At 50.4% G+C, this 18,360-nt stretch overlaps 6 protein-coding genes and 2 non-coding genes across 8 annotated transcripts; 6 read left to right on the top strand and 2 right to left on the bottom strand.

Annotated features, from left to right (window-relative positions):
* Position 1: 1 nt before the first annotated feature.
* QC761_0053600 (uncharacterized protein) lies at positions 2–2,341 on the top strand (the record flags this gene model as incomplete). The annotated part of the gene is made up of 2 exons (XM_062872503.1): positions 2–1,178; positions 1,246–2,341. Exons 1-2 carry the CDS (start codon positions 157–159, stop codon positions 2,339–2,341), a joined length of 2,118 nt encoding a protein of 705 aa, XP_062733501.1. The 5' UTR covers positions 2–156.
* Positions 1,308–4,031, bottom strand: QC761_0053610 (uncharacterized protein; the record flags this gene model as incomplete). The annotated part of the gene is made up of 2 exons (XM_062872504.1): positions 1,308–1,728; positions 2,637–4,031. The coding sequence occupies 2 exons, from the start codon at positions 4,029–4,031 to the stop codon at positions 1,621–1,623; spliced, it is 1,503 nt and encodes a 500-aa protein (XP_062733502.1). The 3' UTR covers positions 1,308–1,620.
* QC761_0053620 lies at positions 2,476–2,558 on the top strand. Its single transcript has one exon. It is a non-coding gene; the product is annotated as a tRNA-Gln (tRNA).
* Positions 4,032–4,680: 649 nt separating the features above from the next.
* QC761_305570 (uncharacterized protein) lies at positions 4,681–5,808 on the top strand (the record flags this gene model as incomplete). The annotated part of the gene is made up of 1 exon (XM_062877703.1): positions 4,681–5,808. The coding sequence occupies one exon, from the start codon at positions 4,681–4,683 to the stop codon at positions 5,806–5,808; it is 1,128 nt and encodes a 375-aa protein (XP_062733503.1).
* A 5,354-nt stretch (positions 5,809–11,162) lies between these two features.
* QC761_305580 (uncharacterized protein) lies at positions 11,163–12,500 on the bottom strand (the record flags this gene model as incomplete). The annotated part of the gene is made up of 1 exon (XM_062877704.1): positions 11,163–12,500. The coding sequence occupies one exon, from the start codon at positions 12,498–12,500 to the stop codon at positions 11,163–11,165; it is 1,338 nt and encodes a 445-aa protein (XP_062733504.1).
* Positions 12,501–12,900: 400 nt separating this feature from the next.
* Positions 12,901–15,105, top strand: QC761_0053650 (uncharacterized protein; the record flags this gene model as incomplete). The annotated part of the gene is made up of 2 exons (XM_062872505.1): positions 12,901–12,953; positions 13,026–15,105. 2 exons carry the CDS (start codon positions 12,901–12,903, stop codon positions 15,103–15,105), a joined length of 2,133 nt encoding a protein of 710 aa, XP_062733505.1.
* A 494-nt stretch (positions 15,106–15,599) lies between these two features.
* Positions 15,600–17,201, top strand: QC761_305610 (uncharacterized protein; the record flags this gene model as incomplete). The annotated part of the gene is made up of 2 exons (XM_062877705.1): positions 15,600–16,320; positions 16,372–17,201. The coding sequence occupies 2 exons, from the start codon at positions 15,600–15,602 to the stop codon at positions 16,899–16,901; spliced, it is 1,251 nt and encodes a 416-aa protein (XP_062733506.1). The 3' UTR covers positions 16,902–17,201.
* Positions 17,202–18,068: 867 nt separating this feature from the next.
* Positions 18,069–18,153, top strand: QC761_0053670. Its single transcript has one exon. It is a non-coding gene; the product is annotated as a tRNA-Ala (tRNA).
* Positions 18,154–18,360: the final 207 nt, after the last annotated feature.

Here is an 18,360-nt window from a genome sequence, read left to right on the forward strand (position 1 = left end):
ACAGTGCACCTTCCTATTGCCGCTCCAGGGCGGACTTATCAGCGATGGTGTTTGATGCGATATCACGTGGATGGGGCACAGAACCCAATGAACAGTGCTGCCTAATCAGAAAGCGCTCGTTCCTTCCACTCATCAACATCAAATCTTTTCATCACCATGACGCAGTATTCTACTCCCAATGTTTCTATCCCAGATTTGTGCGGATACTGTTCGAGGATCCCGTTTGATCTGCTACACGCAGATAGCTCCATCTCTTTTGGCAACAACTCAACTTGGGATATCGGCACTGCCTCACGAATTCGAACCAGCACATGTCCGGTCTGTCGACTGGTTAGCGAGCTTCTATATCGACACGCCAAAAGGCCAGTCTACTTCAACTTCAACCCCGACTCTACACTTCTTTCCATCAAGTGGGACTATGGTCTGGACCCTGCTTTTCCTAGTCGAAAATGTTTCTTAGTTGACAGGGCCGACTCGTCCCGGCCAGGGCATGCTCCAATTGGGCTCTGCTTTCTTGCGGCAAACCATAGAGATCATGGTCGAAGCAATTACTTGCATTATGAGCTTTCGAAAACGGTTGACATTGAACGCACTGCCAGGTGGATTGATGAATGCTCACGCAAACATCAATGTGTTGTCGCTCCAGCCGGGGAGTCATTTGAGCAAGCCTATCCAGGTCTTCAGTTTCTTCGCTGCATTGATGTCAAGCTCAATTGCGTGGTAGAACTGAATCACATAGTACCATATGTGGCGTTGAGCTATGTCTGGGGCTCCGTCCCAAACTTCAGGATTACAAAGGCCAACAGGAAAGAACTCCAGTACCGTGACAGTATCAACAAGGCTTGGAATCTCATCCCGGAAACAATTCGTGATGCCATAACACTTACCCGGAAGCTCGGCCTGCGTTATCTGTGGGTTGATTCTCTATGTCTAGTTCAAAACGATCCTAGCGATCTTGAGCCAGGCATCGAGCTCATGGATCAAGTGTATGAACGGGCATGGGTTACTGTCGTCGCCGCCTCGGGCTTCGACGCCAATGCTGGGCTGCCTGGAATTGAGACGGGCAGCCGAGAGGTAGGGTGCTTGGCTCATGAAATCAAACCAGGCATCTTCCTAGGAAAGATAACAAGCATTGGCCTCTCAATGCATGAGAGTCCGCACATGACCAGAGCGTGGACGTATGTCTTCCTTCTCTACAATACGTGAACCATACTCTGAGCTTTGCTGACGCAGTCGCCGTTTTAGGCTTCAAGAGCGCATTTTATCGCGCCGAAACCTGTACTTCTTCAGAGACCAAGTTGTCTTTCGGTGTAACAGGGTCGAATATCATGAAAGGCTCAATGACAACCTCGCGCAATTTGACCAGGTGGTTCCCCGAGCCATGGATCATCTAGGGGAATCTGCCTTCACTGCTCTACGAGTGTACGGTAGTTTGATCCGCCAATACTCAGGCCGGTCTCTCGGCAACGACGCAGATGTGCTCCGAGCCATGGGAGGCATCATGAGGCGAGTGTCAATAAAGGTTGGATATCCCGTAGTTCAGGGCTTGCCAGTCGCGCATCTCGATATTTTTCTCCTGTTCAAGGGGAACAATGTTATTCGACGGCCTGGGTTTCCAAGCTATTCGTGGGCTGGCTGGCGAGGGGAGGTGCGGATGATATTTTTGGAGGAGTTTGAAAGCCAGCTGAAGATTGACGAATGGTTGGAGAGCCACAGGACTTGGATAGTCTGGTACACCACCGATAGCAGCGGGAGAACAACGTCAGTAATCGACCAAATTAACCGAACTCACCACCGAACATTACAAGGCACCACAGATTGGAGAGCAGGCTGGCTCTACCATAATGAACCGCGTGTTTCATTCCAAGGGTTTCAATCTGAGTTGTCATTGGAGACGCTGCCGACGCCAATCCATAACCCTAAGCCGTACCCAATTTTGAGGTTCTGGACATGGGTGTTGACACTCACAATCCAAATAACAGATGTCTTTACCAGTGACGCTCGACTTCTCGGGGCTAATGGTGAAGATTGTGGATGGATGAGTCTTGATGATTTGGGGGGTTCAGAGAGTGACATCATATTTCACGACTCTGAACCAATTGAAGTGGTTCTTCTCTCTGAGGGGTGCCCACAGAAGACATTTCGGAACGATCAAAACTATGTACTTGACACTTGGAGGCCCACAGAGGTAGAAATTTGTGACGGCCTCCATTATAATGTTATCCTGGTGAAATGGGATGGTGGAATTGCCGAGAGAAGAGGGTATGGCTGGATCAGAAAAAAAGCATTGCATCTAGGCTTTGGTCAGGGGCCTCGTTGGAAAGAGATTAACCTGGGATGAAGGAGGTTGAATGTGGAACCTCTTATGACTCAGCATGGGTTTGCCCTGGTGGGGACATAACTCCATCCCACACAACGGGCAAGGAAAGAGAAGTTGAGATACTTTCTCTGTCATTGCAGCCACAGAACATTCCAGGTTCTATAGTGTAGCGGTTAGCACTTCGGATTCTGAATATCAGAGCATTCCGGCAACCCCGGTTCGAGTCCGGGTAGGACCTCATATCATCCATCATTTTTTTGCAATTCATGACGTTCCCATGTCTACAGCCTCACACAACCTTTCAATCCTTTCTCACAGTTGCTATCTTGTCCAAAAACTCTTTCCCATCCTCAGAATGCACCCAATCAATCCACACAACCTCCATCAAGATATCCCTCACGTCAGTCCATCCCAGTTCACTCTTCTCACCTTTCATCACCTCCACAATCTCCCTTCCCTTCTCAAGTAACAGTCCTCCATTCTCCGCTGTCCCGTGGCTACCAAGCGCCGATATATACGCCACAAACAAAAACCACAACCTTAGGTTACCGCTTTGTTTTTTGGTATCCAGATTCTGAAGGCATTCTCTCGCCTGCTCCTGCAGATGAGGGAATTTGAACGGCAACCCCTTTACATGCAAAAATGTTGTAGTGGTAAAAGCCAACATACCCACACTCAACAGTCTTTCCTCTGCCGTCATCGACAGACCGTCTTCATGACGTAAAGCCAACAGCCTGTACTGCACTGAGATCAGCGTCTCAAGATACTCAGCCGCCCCGATCTTGCTGCCTATCTGCTTTGCGAGATTAGCCGCGCGAGAGAATTCCCGGAGGTCAAGGTAGACGTTCAACAGGCGAGGGTCAGTGACGAGGGACATGTCCCATGCTGGTGCCCCGGTTGGTTTGGATGAGGTGGACTGTGGTTGAGAGGATAAGTAAGGCTCCCAGGAGAACCCCTCCGAGAAAAACAGCGGCTTTACACCGGTCGACAGGGCCAGGCCAAGATCGGCTCTCAGTATCTTTGACTGCAGTTGGGGGTTGTATTGAAGTGCTTTTATTCCTCCTCGGACCTCGACGATCTTGGAAAGACCTTGGAGATGTTTCCGTGCGTTGTCGTAGTCGCCGAATAGGTCAGCCATCATGGCTAGGGTGTTCACGGTGGTGATGGTTGAATCTGAAGTTGCGAGGCAGGCGTCGAGGAGGTTCTGTCGGAGGCGGGAAATGCATGTGGTAAGGTGTTGCAGAGTAACATTGCCAAATTTTGCTGAGCGGCGCCAGTCGAAGAAGGCATTGGTTGAGAATAGGGCCGAGTGAAGGTAAGCTTCGTCATAGGTGAGGTATTCCACCCACTGACGACCGTCTGGCTGGACGCAGGTCTCGACGGGATAGGCGGATTGTTTGATGACTGTGAAGAACTGGAACATGAGTTCCTGCATGTAGGGTGCCAGCGGGGTTATGAATACAACGTGGCTTAGGTCATTGCCGACTCGTGGTGGGATGGAAATCGAATTGGGAGAGTAGTCTGCGACTTGGCAGTCGTTGATCCAGGAGCGAATCAGGGGTTTGTCTTTCTGACTGGCCCGCTTTCGATTTTTGCCTTGCATGACATGGCTGCGGATTTGTTTCCTGGATGCAGGGTCGATCTTGGCTGATGAGTTGACTATGAAAAGGGGGGTGTTCGAGTTGGGTGCGTGGTTCTTCCTTGCCGGCATGTTGTTGGATCGGTTCAGCGTCGCAGTATCTGTATCGACAAAAAAGATGTGACGGCTGTGTGAGACCGGCATATTCTTGCCAAGTATGACTACGAGCAGATAGATCGAGGTGATGATTAAACTCGCAGGAAAAGAGGAAGCAAGTTTGGAAACAGATATGGAAAATGCAAAAGTCGTGGGAGCGGAAATAGCGGACGTCGAAAGGCATCCAACATGTCGTCTGTCAGCTTGAAGGATGGACCCACACGGGATTGCTTTGCCAAGACACGATTATTTTCCCCTTCGGGAAAGGTGGGTCACGGAGAGGTGGGACCGGCACGGGCCCGAACGCTCGGCGCCACGGAGCTTGATTATGCCTTCCTCAACTTTCATCGAGCTTATTCATCAGAGCTGAAACCTCGTTGGCGAGGCTAGATAGTCTTTACAGACCAACAAGGCCCGCCAAGCTTCAACTACAATCCCAATTCGGTAAACAGTCGTCTCTGGGGTCGCCGTCGTCCTTTGTGTCTTTGTTGCTTCTACAACTCAGCTCTCGTCCATCAAGACGAAACTCTCCTGTATAAATCACCCAAAGCCCCACATTCTCCATGATTGAGTAGTTAAATCAGCGTTCGATCCCAATCGATAGTTCAAACAAAGCAACACCGCCATGATGCCATCTTCAACCTCCTCTGCATCCCTCGACCTAGGTCGCCCAACCCAGTCCGCCACCTCCATATTCATTTCCTCTCAATTCCGCACCAAGCCTCAGCGCCTTACCCTAACAAGATCCACCTCGTTGGCAGGCAAAATAGCCCTCATCACCGGTGCAACCACCGGACTGGGCTACCATGCCGCCCACCACCTCCTATCACTCTCTCTTTCCCACCTCATCATCGCAGTTCGCAACACTGAGAAAGGAGAAGAGGTCACCTCAGGTTTCCGTCGCAAGTTCCCTTCTGCAACCATCACATTCATGCACCTCGAGATGTCGTCCTACCCCTCCATCCAATCCTTTACTTCCGCCCTGTCAGAAAAGTTCTCAAACACCGACATCACCAAGCCCCGTCTGGACATTGCCATCCTCAACGCTGGCGTCGTTTCAGCAAACTTCAGCCTAGACCCTGTCACGGGAAACGACCGTGTCATACAAGTCAATTATCTCGGCATATTCCTCCTAGCCATCTTGTTAATACCCATCATGCGATCTGTCTCTGGCGGCAACCCAGGTAGACTCACCATTGTCTCCTCTGGCGGCGTATACAACTCCAAACTTTCCCCACCTTCCCCCGGCGTCCCCTTTCTGTCATCGTTCAACAACCTGACGACATCCCCTTCGTCGAATGGGAAAGGAGCATACCAAGCAATGAACCACTACTTTGTATCCAAGCTCCTGGGTCAGATGTTTTTTGCCGAGCTGATCCGGAGGGGTTATCTCCCGCGCTCTGATCAACTCATCACCAACCCTGTGGATCTCGGTTTCTGCAAAGGCACCGAGTTGCAGAGGGAGGCAAGTGGTATTTTTCTTGCTGGGGCGATCAGGTTGGTCAAGGCTATTACTGCGAGGGATATCAAGGATGGGGCTTGGACGTATGTGGATGCTGTCATCACGAAAGGAGCAGAGAGTAATGGGTGCTTTGTGATGGATTGGGAGGTTAGCCCGTTTGGATATCAGGTTTATGAGGAAGGTCACATGTCAGTCATGAAGCAACTCTTTGAGGAGACTATGCACGAGTTGGAACTTGTGGGGATAAAGACTGTCCTCGAGGAATTGAGGGCCGCTCGGAAAGGGTGGTGACCCCTAGGGGTGGGCACATGATACTGGGAAGCAAGAATGACAAATGGAACAAGATAACTTCCCGCTGTGCGATATCAAAATCTCGCTATAACTTTGGCGTTTCATATCTATATCCCCGCCAGTCGTGAGTCAACAAATTTGCTTGTGGCGTTCTTTGAAAAGTGCCCGGTTCAAGACGTTGCAAACGAAGGTCCTTTGATAGGCCCATAACGTCTTGTTTGGTAGTGTGTTCTAGACCTTGAACTAGATGTTTGCTTTGATGTTATCATTAGCTCATCACTCACAGGACTGAACCAGACGCAGTTGCCGCGACGATTTTGCAAAGATTTGTTGGCCCACATCTTGAGTCCCCCTCTATGTCTCATCATGGAATTTGAGGGTTTGTGGACTATTTCAGTAGGCGTGGTTACGTTGGATGGGTCACGGATGAACAGCGCTTGACCCGGCATTCCTTTCGAAGGACCCTGGATCTGCATGCTCGCTCTAGGGGACCTGCTCCTACCTATTACATAAGTGGGCGGTAAACCCAGGGTCAAGTCTAAAAGTCCTGGGGATGAGTGGGCTTGAAGGAAAGCGATTGTGATGACAGGATGCATTGCAGCCCAAAAATGCAACACGAGTGACATCGTTGCCGTTGGTGATGATGTCAAACAAACAGAGGTATAGGATCACCGGAAGAAACGCTATCAGGTAATTCGGGTTCTATCTCTTTGAAGCTTGCAACCTCAGGTTGTTTTATGCCAGTGGGATGTCAACAAAGGTCTGGGGAAAGGTGATGCTATTGGTGACGCATGGAGAGCAGAAGCAAGAGGCCGTGGTATAGGTTGCAAGATGAGGAGGAGCAAGACACATGCAGTGGGCTTACGTCTACGCCCCACATGGCTTGGTACTCGCATTCATTGGCATCCAGGGTGAGGTTTTGATGAAACTTTGTCAATTACCTATACACTTGGTTCTGTCTGCAACGAGTTGGGTATCTGTAGATGCTTCATGTTAATCAGCATATCAAGCTTTGAAGGGGGCAAGGCGAGGTCTCATGTGAAGCCTCGCTCTCTAAGACTCAACACTTCAATGATGGGCATTGACAACATAACTTAATTTCTAGCTATGTGATTTATTGGACCATTGAGATTGATGTTAACCACACGCATCTTTCATGATTCGTACTGCTGCGCATTGTAAGCGGAAGGCTCTGAGTTCCACATTGCGAGCCATCTTGCTGAGGCGTGTAGGATTTGGGTGGATATGCATATTACTGGTAAGTTTTGTTCCACTTGGTTTCTCTCGACTGCCACATACTGGTTAGTTGAAGAGCTCTTCTCACACGCCAAAGCAACCAGACTCCTGCTTTCTCAGAGTCCGTGACTAGGCTAGAGGCTTTGATTGGATTGGTAAGGTTGTGCAAAGATGAACCGCATGAGCCCGTGAAGAAAAGGAGCCACAAACTTGAACGGTAAACGCGGTTGAGATTTGGTGAGAGGGATAATTGTCTGAACTGATAAAGGGTATTTCCGGTCTGCCCAGATCACTATAAAGTAGCTAATCTTGTTCTCTATCTCTTCCTTTCAGCTCTGAACCCTCAAATCGTACGCACCACATGAATCGGATCATCAAAACTGCGACAATCCACTACCATGCCCTCAATTCCTTACCTCTTCTTTGACGAAGAACAGGTGTGCTCGACCAGAGAATGGTACCAGGCCTTGACCAAGAGCCGCTCTCTGTACGAACGCTGCCTCGTCAAGAGCATCACTCATGTCAAGAATCTGGACTCTATCGTGTCCCATGAGTATCTGCAATTCATTGTCGAAGATCAGGATACCTCGTTCCGAACCAGAATCATCGCCGAACGCCAGACAAAGCAGGACCAAGTCATTCTCGGCAAGTGGAAGGCTTCCAAGTGAGAACCGCTTTCGCCAGGTTCCAATGGGTCTTCGCCCTTCAGCTTCGGCTCCAGCTCCAGCTCCGACTCAGATGGAAACCAGACCGTCCTTCCTCTTCCGCTTGCATCGCTCAAGTTTTAGAACGACGTCGATTTGAACGTCGTGGATTTCGTGGAAATACTTTACACCACCACAAAGAAGGCCCCGGAATACAGCATCTTTTTTCGTCGCCACTGCTACTGGTTCGCGCGGACCGTTTATGAGTCCGTAAAGGCTTTGAGGTCCCTCTCACGTGAGAAGGAATGGCAGTTCTCTTGGCTTCGATGGAGGCTTGTATTTTTTAAGTCTGATTACAAGGCTAGTCATTGGTTCCATTCCACATCATACTTACCTAGCCCGTCGTCGTTGTCGAGCACTGGAAGCTAACGAGGGCACCAAACAAATAGGTCACCGCCGAGGAGTTCGAGACGAAAATGTGAGACGAACATGCAGCTCGAGCCCACCGCTTCTGCAGCCTCCAACCTGCGTGTCTTTGAGGCCTACATCCGGGGAGATCTGGGGCCCTGACTTCAAAAGCTTCGTGGGCGACGATTGGAACATTTATGTAAAAACCCAATGTGTTATTTGACCATTAGAAATGACTTCTGACAAGACCAGGCTACCAAGATCGCCCGTTCTGATGCAGCAGATGTCGAACCTGTCCGTCATGAGGTACCTATTCACCCGATTACTTCCACCTCTTGTTTTATTCAGTACTAACCAGACTTGGTGCATGACTCAGTTCGAGAAGTCTGTTGCTGAGGTCTGCGACAGCATTCGCAACATGTCTTCATGTGAACTAGCCATCAAAACATTCGTGGCGTGCCAGAAAGAGGTAAGATTGGATCCCTTTTTTTGTCGTTCACTTCACGTTGTCCGATCTTTTCACCAATCGCGACATTTGCTACGGAAAAGGGGTCCGAAGTGGCATTGACAAACATCTCTAATGCTTGAAAATTCGGATATGTTACATTTTGGTTCCATCGTTATAGGTCCTCCTCTCGAGCAGCAGGATCTACTCGATCGTTCTTTGAAGGCATCTGTGGGAGCCATCGTTTTCGAAATTGCTGCATGCGTCAATGCTCCTTGCGCCTCCGCGCACCCTGAACTTCATGTTGACGATTCTGACGAAGGCCAGGCGGAGAAGTATTCTGAGCTTGCTGTTGCCAAGAGCTGGACTTGGAGAGCTGGACAAGCCCTTTGGGTTCGGTTCCTGGACGGCACCCCCAACTGGCACGAGAAGGTAAAAACCTATGCACGGCAGTGGCTTGCCTATACTAACCTGAAAATGGACTTTGTCGACGAGACCGATACTGATCCTGTGGAGATTCGCATTTCCTTCAACCCAAGAGAACCCACAAGATCCTGTATCGGTACGCTCAGTCGGGGCATGCCTCAGAACAAGGTCACGATAAACTTTCAGGATCCAACAGCTGGTGAATTTGAGGCTACGGTCCTCCATCAATTCGGGCATGCCCTTGGTTGCGTACACGAGCACCAATCCCCCGCCGGCGGCATCTCGTGGAACAAGAATCTCATCTACCTTTTTTACGGCATTGAGCCGCGCAACTGGAGCCAGGACCGTGTCAACCGAGAGATCTTGTACCGGTACACCGATGAGAAGGTTCAGGAGATGAAGATGCAGTGGTCGAGTTTCGACAGGCAGTCGGTCATGATGTACGAGATCAAACCCTGGATGACAACCAACGGCATGTCTGTCAAGCGGTGCCAGAAGCTTTCTGCCTGGGACAAACACTTCATAGCCATCTCTTATCCCCCCAAGGATGAGGCGAAGCCCGGACAATGTCAATGCTCTTGACAAGAACTTTTGGGTTCCCCTTGTAATGGGCCGCGGCGGGTGGGCATTACGCCGAAGTAAAAGATCTTCTCACCAAAAGGGGGGCAGACGCCAATTTCCGGTCTCTGTTTGACTGGACTGCGCTTTACTGGGGGGCAGGCAATGGACACGAGGGTGTCGTAACCCTCCTGCTCTTGCACGGGGCCAAGGTTTCCGTCTTCTCGGACATTCGTAAGACGCCGCTGGATTTGGCGCGCGTTCATGGCAATGCTACCATCATTGAGATGCTTGAAGATGCAAGCAGAAAACAGACATTGGCAGCGGTGGCGGCTTAGGGGAGGGCCCCCAGCAGGTTAAGGATGAGCAAGAAAGATTGATAGCTCTGCTAGAAAGGGTATTCGCACAATAGCAATAGATCAGTTTATACAAGGTCTCTATGTTTCCCATAGGTAGCTTTCTTACAGGTAGGTAGACTTTCACATAGCAGAATCATGAAGAGAAAGAACTACCGCCGTGCATACACTGTGAAAACATTGTGAGCATTGAGAGAAAACGCCCCCACTCCATGTCTTTGAAAACTACCAAGCCCAAAACTGTCCAAAAACCTCCTTTTATGACTTGATCAAATTAGCCAGGCCCCCCACCCTCCAAACCCCAAGTTCTTCACTCAATCCCCCCACGCACGCCCCCTCCCCCCTTCACTACAAAAACAACCCCCCCGATCACCAAAACAGCACCCTCCCCGATCACTAAAGATGCAACCCCCCCTATCACTGAAAATACACCCGTTCCTATCACTGCAGAAACATCCCTCCCTATCACTGCAGAAACACCCGCCCCTCGTCGAAAAGAAGCAGCCCCCTGTTGACGACCAGAAACATCCTGGCCTGCTGTCGTGGACGGCGTACCGCTCGTCGTTGAAGAGTTTGGTTAGGTTATCTGGTTGGGGTTGCATTGGTGGTTGGGGTGTGTATCCGCAGGTGTGAGGACGGGATGGAGTACAAGCCTGTTGGGGTTTGGGCTGGTCGGACTGTGACTGAGATTGGGAATGGGACTGGGATTGAGATCGGGAATGTTGCTGGAGGGTTGTTTCGTAAGAAGGAGGAGGATCGGAGGGCGAGGCAGGCTCATCTTGGGGGTTGTAGGGGGTTGTTTTGCTGAGTTTGGCCATGTTTGTGCGATGAATGGATGCCTGGACGAGATATGTTGGCGAGATTCTTGAATTGAATTCAGCTGAATGCAGGCGTTAAGAAACACCAATCTTCAAAAATGAAGATGTGCAACAGAAAAGAACTGATGGACCAAAAGTGCGAACATGCCCAGAGAATTATACCCAGCATATAGGATCTTGTGCAGTACTTATGCCGGCTGCCTCCAGTGTTGACGCCGCCCAGCAGCAGTGGTATGACGTTTCCATTCTGGAGGTTGCTCGGATTGCTTGGGTTCGCACCAATGAGAGAACCGACAAAGGTACTTTCACATTTGACCAAAAGCTTCGGACGCGTCATGCCACACTCTTTGGTCTGATGGTAAGTCGGGTGGTTATCTGACCGAATTATCTCCATATCATATATAGTTGAGAGTTCTAAGCTAATTCAACAACATGTGACAGGCCCCATAGATACGCCAAAAGTTCACACATTTCCGAACAACCCTTCAGGAGTCGTCAGCTTCGTCACAAAAATCACAACCCCTCCAGCCAGACACATGATACCACTGAACAGAGAAGCCTCCAAATATCCCCCATATTTATCCAACAGCACCCCGTTGACCGGCGGCCCAACCAAGATGGCGATAGAACCAACGGCCAAACCCATCCCAATGTAAGTCCCCAAGTTCTGCGGATTAGTCGTGCAAGTTGAAAACGCAGCCGAGTTCGCCGACACAATCGTGCCCGATGTCAACCCAATAAACACAGCATACACCACCAACCCAGTCGTATCAGTAGCCTTGGTCAAGCACAGGACCACAATCCCCGTCGCCAATGACCCAAACCCGTAGATATTCAGTTTCCCATATTTGTCGGCCAGAATTCCTGGTAGGATCCTCCCAAATGTCGATGCTCCATTCACGATAGCCAGCAAATACGACGCCAAGATCTTGTCCATCCCCTTCGACACCGCATACGAGGGCAGAAAAAACAACGGTGTAAACATCCCCAGCAATACAAAGAACCCGGCAGCGACCAACCCCACAAATCTCAGCTCTGTAAACGCTGACCATAGGAAGAACTTCGTCTCTCTCGACGGCAACCTCGCCCTCAGCGAAAAGCAACAGAACACCATCATAGGCGCCACAATGAACCCTATCACCCTAACCGACCACCCGAACCCCAGACTGGTATCATTCAACATCTTTCCCAAAGCAATAGGGAAGACAATACCTCCAATGCTACTCCCGCTAACCACCAACCCCAACGCTGCAGCCCTCTTCTTGTCAAAATACTGTGACACGACCGCAAAAGCAGGGACTTGTATCATTGCCGACGCTAATCCCGTCAAGACCCCCTGAGCGAGCATGAACTGATAGTATTCTTGACACAAACTCGTCATCATGATGGCCAAGACGTAGAGGATAGCTCCGATACGGATGACCCATGTCCCATAACGGTCAAAGAGTGGGCCCGAGATAGCCCCAAAGAGAAACTGCATACATGCCGTGACAGAGCCGATCCAGGATATTTGATCGGGGGTGTGCGATGATAGCTGGTGGGTTCCATAGTATTGGAGAAAGATACCGAAGGAGTTGACGATGCCGAGGCAAGAGAAGAAGATACAGGCTGCGCCGAGGGCGACGAACCAGGCGCGGGCGCCGCCGTCGGGGGCTGGGCCGTAGAGGTCGGTGAGTGTGGGAGGTGTAGATTCCGACGTCTTTTCCAGGTCTCGAGGTTGGTCGGGTGTGGGTAGCTTTTCAGAGCTGCTTCTGGAGGATGTGCTTTGAGAGGGAGCCGGGGGTTGGCCTGAGTCTACCATTGTGCTAAGAGATTGCTGTTGGTACCAAGTTAGAGAAATCAAAACGGTAAACCAACAATATGCGACAAGTGTAGAAAAGAAACCCAAGGCACCGGTGCCTGTACCAGCATTTCCCCTAGGGGATGCCGAGACATGTTTTTATATAAACGCCGAAGAGGATAGTTGAATATGTCGCCGAATGTGGATAAGGCCGGGCCGGAGATAAGAATCGCGGACTCGGCATATTGGGTTGGGTGAGCGAGGCCTGGACCAATGATGTCGGGCTGTTGGCTCCGAAGGATTGAATTTCCCGAGTGAATTTCCTGAGTCCTCGGTCGAATGTGATGTGAAAATCCCAAAATCTGTCAAAGATGTCGGACATTGTCTTTATCGACAGAATTTGCCGGCAGATTGAATCGAGATGAAGCATACTGACCAAGGTGGTGCTGTTCGACGACGGAGAAGACCTGCCGTGTGAGTTGTTCCTTTTCAGTAATGAAACTTGAGAGTTAGGAAGTCACGCTAACCACAGAGTTCCACTGGCAGCTCCTGCATCACTTGCAGAAAACGTAAAATCCGCTGTGATCGGAAGGCGCCATGTGGAAACTGCCTCAAGTCGAAAGGCTCCAGTTGCTCTTACCGTGACCCTCCCCTCTCTCCTCCAAAGGCCACCACTCCCAGAAGTGCAACCTCGCTGCCAAATGACTGTGTCGACGATGAGAACGACGAGCTCGATGTGGCCAGCTGTTTCTCCATCACTACTCCTCCAACGCCACCATCTCTTGTTAACACGACTAATCTGGGCATCGCTGGCACATTTCACATTCACCATGAGTCCCGCCAGGGACAGCCGAACGTCGGTGCCTTCAGCATAGCACACAAGACCCGCTACTTCGGCCAAAGCCACTGGGTCAACAGCATTACCCTGGTTCGAGACTTATTTGCGATCCTTGAGCCACACTTCCGCAACAATTCTTCTCCCATCGTCGGGTGCATGCTGGAATGCAAAGGTCTGGCAAAGACATTGAAGTCTCGAGTGCTCCCTTGTTGGCCGTATGAACCGCTCTTCGACGTTCCGCCAGACCACGACGATCTGTTACGGAACTACATCTCAACATCAGAAAGCATCTTTCGTGTGATGCATATTCCCTCTTTCACTCGAGACTTCCATGCTCTCTGCACATCGCCAACTCCGCCGACTAATGTGGCCTTCATTGTTCAAGCCAAGCTTGTCTGTGCCATAGGTGCGACTCATACTGACACGGTATTGCGACAAGAAGCCACACAATGGGTACAAGATGCACAAACATGGCTCTCCAAGCCGGACTGCAAGCATCAACTTTCCCTTCAACATCTTCAATCCCATATTTTGTTGCTTCTCGCCCGCAAAGCTGTCGGTGTAGCGGAAGACATGATTTGGATCTCGGTTGGCTCGCTCCTCCGCACAGCCATGTACATGGGCCTGCACCGCGATGGTGTCATTGGAACATCCTCTAATAAAAACCTGTTCACATCAGAAATGCGCCGCAGGATCTGGAACACTATCCTCGAGCTATCTGTCCAGTCCAGCCTGAACGCTGGAGGTCCTCCCTTGATATCTCTCCAAGACTTTGACACAAAGCCTCCATCCAACTTGAATGATGAGGACTTGCATTCGGACCAAGCAATCCCCAAAGCAGACGGAGTATTTACCTCTACAGCAATTTCCCTCGCCCTTCGAAAGACACTCCCAGTACGCCTCGCCATTGTCAAATTTCTCAATGATTGGTCTTCACCAGGCGATTACCTAACCGCTTTGAAGCTTGATTCTGATTTCAGAGCAGCATACACACTTCTGGCCAAGTTCCTATCGCACGTTTCTCAATCCAGCAATGCGCCACTCACAAACGTGAACCGCCAAGCTGTCGTGAACCACATCAATCTCCTACTTAGACGCCACCTTCTCGCCCTCCATCTACCTTTCTTTCTCCCCTCTCTATCCAGACCAGAGTTTGCTTTTTCCCGGGTGGTTGTAGTAGATACAGCACACCGTATCTGGCGAGGTGTCTTTTCTACTACAGATATTTGCGCAAGCAATGTCGCTAGATCATCCGCTTGTTTTCGGACCGTTTCCATGCAAGTTATCATCGTTCTGTCAACTCATCTTCGAGCGCAAGCTGCCGACCCAATTTCCGGGGGCATGGTTAGAGAAGACTTGGTGGCGATACTTGAGGAGGCAAAACAGTGGACGTGGAGGTGTATTGAAGGAAGGGAGACGAATGTTAAGGGGTATCTGTTCGCTTGTTTAGTGAAGGCTAATGTGGATGCTATGAGGGAAGGCTTGACCGAACCTGAGGTGGTGAAAAGGAGTCTTGAGGCGGCAGAAGAGGCTATTCGCAAGGCCCGAGAGGTATTGAAAGAACGATTGCGAGCCTTGACGAACATGGAGCCATCCTGCGGGGCCGTAACGGTGTTGGGGAATCAAGGTGAGACTGTTGATATATGTGACGGTAACAATGAATGGGAGCAGCTTCAACAGACCTTTGACTTTTTCGGCGGCAGTGATGATTTACAAGGTGGAAGGGGGATGATGTTGGCGGATGGGGATAATTGGTTTCTAGATTTTGGAAACGGGCTTCTTGTTTGATATTATGCTTCTATGGATGACCTCCGAGTCAACATGCCTTGGGTCCCGAGGGGGTGGTAACTGCCCGTGGGAATTGTTGCGGAGCGGGTAGCTCCGGAGATGACGTTGATGAGGGGTCAGGTGCGGGACGGCCGGTGATATCATCCCGTGAGACCCTTCCCAAACACATGTCCTAAAAGAAATGATGCCACTGCAAAACAAACAGCGCGTTCCCGAGCTCAGCGAAAGAGATGTTTCAGTGATCAGTGACGGCAACCAGTCAAACTGAGCGCTTGCCCATGTGATTTCCCTTGTCAGTGTTGCCTGCCGCCATCACCTCGGGCTGCCAGCTGGTTGGGCACCGGCGCCAGCGCACCTCCGTGAGCCCAACGTCATGGATCGACTCACACTCAACAAGCGAATGTCGCAATAAAACAGCACTCACTCCGCAATGACTCTCCGTTCTGAAAGCAACTTTGATAACCGCCCCATCGTACATTTCCCGTCTCGTCGCAATGCTGCTGAATCCAATCCACCTCAATCACTTTCACCAGCCCTCCCCACCACCTCCACCACGGCAACATGTCGAGGAAGTGGACCCCTTCGAGGCCCTCTACAACTCCCTTTCCAACCTCACCCTGACCCCCACCACTCTCATCCCTAGAGCCCCAGCAGCCGTCAGCAAACCTATCGCTCCAGCGCCAGTACCACAACTTCAACCAGCCATTGTAGATAAGCAACAAGATGAGCAACGGATTTCTGTCAACCTGATCTTTCCCCCAGGAGACAACGTCATATTTGCACACTCTTCATACTTTACCCGTCCCAAATATGCATTCCAACCAGACCTTCCCAGCGTGCCCCAGGTGCGGGGACAAGCTATCCTCTCACATGGATCTCTGCCATTACCATCAGCATACTACCTCCCCGCGCCACAAGCAGGACTGCTGGTCAAGTATGGCGCAGACACCGCGGTTACCTCGACTGAAGCCAAGACATTAATGACCCTCAAACGGTACCTCAGCGACAAGGTCCCCGTCCCCGAAGTCTTTGGCTGGCGACGGGACATCGGAACTGGGGAGCGAGTCCTCTACCTCTCCTTGCCATCAGAGGAAGTAACACTCGAGCAACAATGGCCATATCTATCCGACGCCCAGAAAGAGCACGTCTGTCTTCAGATCAAGGATATGGTTAAATCATGGCGTCGTCTCCAGCAAGGAGCAGTCGAGGTAGTCGGTGAGTTTCCCTCCCCCGTTTTTTGACCAACAGCAACTGACCCCCGGGAAGCAAGCATAGACAACACCCCTCTTAAAGACGAAATCTTCCAATTTCCCTCCTCCCCAGGCCTCAAAATCCCCGCCCCAGGGCCCTTCCCCAACGTCTCCAACTTCCACAGCTACTTCGTCGCCACAGCCGTGGCCCTCTCCCAAACCAAGCAAAAAGATGATACCCCCGCCAAGATCAACTACCAACCACATCATCTCTTCCCCGACAATGTCCCCATTGTCTTTACGCACGGTGCTCTCCACCCAAGAAACATCATCATCTCTATGAACGAACAGAACCAGCCAACGGTGACGAGTGTGATTGGCTGGGAGCAAGCAGGCTGGTATCCCGCCTACTGGGAACTATGCAAGGCAAGATATGAGTGCTCCAAGCCAAAAGAGGAGAACATGTCGTTGACAGATTGGGAGAGCAAGTACTTGCCTGCGATTGTCAACTTGGATGGGTTCGGGATGGAAGAGCAGGGGTGGAATGGGAGGGCGCTGTGCCAGTATTGGGACTATTTTGTTGGGTTGATGCATCGGTGGCAGTGAAAAGGGTTCATTTTTGTTGTATTGTATCTATCCGCCATGAGTAGGGACCGGAAGGCATGCCACGGAAGAAAAGCTGGTGACGTTAAAACACGCGGGATTACATTGTTAAATATACCAGCCTCATGTTTCATGAAAGAGGTTTCATGTATGTATCTGAACATGAACAAGAGGCATCAAAACGTTGTTGACCCGACCTCCAAAAATGAACCAGTCCTCTTCAACTGGTGAGGGCACTCCTTTACCATATCTGGCTGTCTTAAATAAGCTGTGATCGCCAAACTTGACCTCCTCTCCCCCCGGCACAAAGTGAACCAGGTAGGAGGACAGGTGGAAGAAAACCTACACATCTAAGGGACGTTGAAAAAACCATCACGGCTTAAGTGTCGACCGGGAGTCCCTGGCCCCCACTCTGGCTCATGGAGGAAAGAATCACTCGGATGCTCTGGGGCAATAATGGTAAGGTAAGATCAGCTGGCCAGTTGGGTCACTTGCCGGCGATCAATAGGGGAAGTGTACTGGAGATTACGTAGACTCGTGAACGAAGCACAGGTTTAACCTTTCGCGCCCGCCTCGACAAACTGAGCCGCACACTGTTCAAAGATAGCCCCAAGAAGACGTGGCCAAGGAAGCCCGCCAAGGAGCACCGCGAAAATGGAAAGTATATATTTCTCGCGTGGAAACTGGGAGGAAGTTGTATGTAAGAATACGACTTGGATCCAGAGTAGGTAGGTTGGAGCTCAATTCAACGGGCTGGGTGGGGGTTAAGAGCGGCAGTCACGGGCGTCGGCGTGCTTTGAACAAGGAGAGGGCAAGAAATGTTCTTACCAGTTGAAGAGGGCTGTTGACCTACGTTTCGAAGCGGCCTTCCTTGATGACTGCCATCTAATACCTGTTGTTTACTTGATTTCAGAGATATAAATGAAACCTCTTGACTAGCTATGTTTGCAGACTTTACAAGAACAATAATCTCGACTATCTCGCAGCAATCACGCAAAGTGCAGCACTAAGGCAAATCATATCCGCGAGTAACTCTGCTTATTTATCTTCAGATGAATATCCTCTTACCTTCTCCATCTCTGCATAGTTCGCTAACCTTGTGAACAATACCCAATTAGGCCCACCAGGTGATAGTGATGATAGAGTTTATTTCCGCAGCCATTATCCTGAGGGCGTGTGGCGCAATTGGTAGCGCGTTCGCTTTGCAATAGCATATTCATGCGAAAGGTCTTGGGTTCGATTCCCAACTCGTCCATTTTTAGGTTTTGGCTAGCCTGCAAACTGTTAATGTTTGTAGTACAACCTTTTGTTTGCTCTGGATTCAGATGACACAAACAACCTCAGCAAGTTCTCTGTATTAGTGAGCCACCTCTCTATTTTTGTAGTGATCAAGCTATTTTGTCCCATCTTCTCCCGACATAGGAAAGATGATTCAAACAAGATCAGTAAAGCCTTCTCTCCC

The sequence above is a fragment of the Podospora bellae-mahoneyi genome, chromosome 3 (genome assembly GCF_035222275.1).
Source record: "Podospora bellae-mahoneyi strain CBS 112042 chromosome 3, whole genome shotgun sequence".
In the NCBI taxonomy this organism is placed as follows: Eukaryota; Fungi; Ascomycota; class Sordariomycetes; order Sordariales; family Podosporaceae; genus Podospora; species Podospora bellae-mahoneyi.